This window comes from Acanthisitta chloris, unplaced genomic scaffold, assembly GCF_000695815.1.
Source record: "Acanthisitta chloris isolate BGI_N310 unplaced genomic scaffold, ASM69581v1 scaffold33285, whole genome shotgun sequence".
Lineage (NCBI taxonomy): Eukaryota > Metazoa > Chordata > Aves > Passeriformes > Acanthisittidae > Acanthisitta > Acanthisitta chloris.
This window is the reverse complement of record NW_008673667.1, coordinates 1-2,620: the sequence shown is the minus strand read 5'-3', so window position 1 is coordinate 2,620 and position 2,620 is coordinate 1. Positions and strand designations below refer to the sequence as shown.

At 58.5% G+C, this 2,620-nt stretch overlaps 1 protein-coding gene across 1 annotated transcript; it reads right to left on the bottom strand.

Annotated features, from left to right (window-relative positions):
• Positions 1-469: 469 nt before the first annotated feature.
• On the bottom strand, positions 470-2,617 carry RPL10A (ribosomal protein L10a; the record flags this gene model as incomplete). Its single annotated transcript, XM_009075039.1, has 3 exons — positions 470-669; positions 1,511-1,683; positions 2,479-2,617. Coding segments are annotated over 3 exons (483 nt in total), but the record flags the coding sequence as incomplete, so codon positions are not given.
• Positions 2,618-2,620: the final 3 nt, after the last annotated feature.

Sequence of the window (2,620 nt, the reverse complement as noted above, 5' to 3'; positions counted from 1 at the left end):
TAGAAAACACTCCCAACCTTGGCCCCCAACCCCTTGCTGGGCTGCAGCTCCATCCCTCATCATCCCAGGGCAGCCGGACAATGGTCATCGAGTCCTCACGGGCTGCCCCTACAGTCCCACAGCCCCAAGGGTGGGTGACCTGTGGAGCAAAGCCCCTCAGTGAGGGTGCCCCTCACCAGCCCCCCCAGAGCAGGGCAGCTGCAGCAGGACTGCCCCAGGTAAGGGTTCCCTCTGCAGGCACAACAGGCCTGAGGGCCACGGCCTGATTGCTGAATCCTCCGCTCTGCTCCTCCTGTGCAAGCGGAGCTGTTCCCTGCCCAACGGGAATGAGGTCCCTTCCCTCAAAAGCTCTGATGTCCCACTCATCCCTCTCAACACAGCACCTGAGACCTTCCTCACCATGACACGAGCAGCTCTTTGAGAAACCCTCCCCACGGAGCTCAGGAGGAACAGAACCACACACAGCCATAGGTGTCTGAGGAGTTTATTGCTGCTCTGTTAGTAGAGGCGCTGGGGCTTCCCCATGGTGCTCTTGATGTACAGAGCTCGCACATTCTGCCAGTTCTTCTTCAGCAGGGACACCAGGAAGTTGATGGCCAGGTGGATGTTGTAGACAAGTTCATCCTCCGTCATCTTCACGTGCCCAACAGCCACAGCCAGACAGAGCACCTGGGGACAGACACCAGGTACAGGTTCCACGGCAAAGCAAAGCAGCCTCATGCCAATCTGAAGCCATCGCTGAGGGACTCTCCCAAACTTCATGGTCAGGCCCTGCACCACTTTCACTTGCTGCTTTGGGCACCAGCCCCCAGCCCTACCCTTCTGAGCCTCCCGAGCAGCTGGGACAAAATGCTCCCTGAAGGCAGATTTACGAGCCAGCTGATGGGCCGAGTGCTGGGACATCATCAGTTCAGTTATTTTGCATGCTCAAGCATTTGCAAACTGTTTGCTGTGCCCTCCCAGCTGTCCAGGCCCAGATCAGCTGGAGCCCAAGGGGTGACTTTGACTGCCAGAGCGCTTAGTTCAGAGGGACACCCATGAATCACTCTTGGCCTCTCTGACACAGGAGTGAAGTGCCTGAACAGGGCTGCTCTGGTGTAGAGCATCAGCTCACCCTAACAGCAGAGCAGATGCCTGCAGAGCTGCTCCCACACTCAGTGGCAGAGCCAAGCTCTGGCACAGCCCTGCTTATGCTCAGCCCCCGGGGTGTGCCCAGCTGGGACCCATCCTGTGAGCATCACCCGAGAGCTGGGAGAAGCAACAATTACACTGGATTGTGCTGAGCACTGAAACATCAGATCATCTCCTGCGCATGTGCTCTAGGATCTGGCAACCACAGGTAAGGCATTCCTCCATTCTGACCAGCAGCAGAACACTCTGGGTACCACCTCCCTTTGCTGGAGGAGACAGTCACCAGCCAAGGCTTTGAGAGATGCTCGAGGGACACCTACAGACCAGCGTGGACATGGCAAGGACAGAAGCACCTCGGGGAGGAGAAGCACTGCCTTACCTTCTTCATCTGAAATTTGATGGTCGATTTGACCTCATCAACCTTGGCCACCAGGTTCTCGTTGTGAGTGAGCAGGGAGGGGAACTTGCCGGCTTTGTTCAGACCCGGGCCCAGGATTCGAGGGATCTGTTTGATCAGGGACTCCGAGGCCAGGAAGGCATCGTACTTCTTAGCTGCCAAGGGAGAGGGGAGGTGAGGACAGGCTTGGCACCCGCACCGAGCCCCAGACAAGGCCATGCAGCTCCGCATCCCCAGCAGCCGACCCCAACCCTCCCGGGGTGCGGCCCCAACCCCAGCTGGGTCTGCCAGACACCCCCCAGGAGCCACTGCCACAGCAAGCACTGCCAGCAGATCCCAGCCGAGTGCCCACAGCTGCTCCCTCCCCGAAGGAACTGCCCTGCTGAGCCCCAAGGGGCTGACGCCAAGCTCCACCAGGAGCCTCCTGCCACAGCCAGGGCATGGAGCGAGACCCATCTTGGAGAGACTGAGCTAACAGCTGTGGTATCCCAAGTCATCTCCTAAGTGCACATGGTTCCGTGGCTGATTATGGAGCGAGTTCCCGTCTGCCTGAGGAACACACTACAGCGACTCTGGAGCTCCCAGGGAGCAAAAGACTTTCTCTCCAACCAAGAGGAAACAAACACGTTTCACTGTTGATGCAGGACCTACAGGGCTAAGTGGAACTCTCATCTCCAGCATTGCTCTGCTTTCACTGCACTCCAGCCCCCTGACCAAGCAGCTGAGGAACACAGCAAAGTCAGGTGTATGTTCCTGTGTCCCTCCCTTCCTTCCCTGCTGCAGCACTGACCTGTCACACCTGCACTGGAACAGCCTGGAGGCATTTCTGGGCAGGCTTTGGTACTGGGCTGGTTCTGCTCAGCTCTCTGCCCCATGACGTGACATCTGCACGGCATGGGGTAGCCCCCCGCTCACCCCCCCCTCCCGCCACGGAGCCGCGGGACACTCACCCAGCTTCTTCACCAACTTCTTGTTCTTGTTGAGTTTCTTCAGCGCTTCTATGTCCATGTGAGGAATGTCAACCGCTTTGGCCTCGTCGCAGTGCTGCTGGTCGCCCAGCAGGCACACCGAGAACTTGGGCCGCGGCGTCGA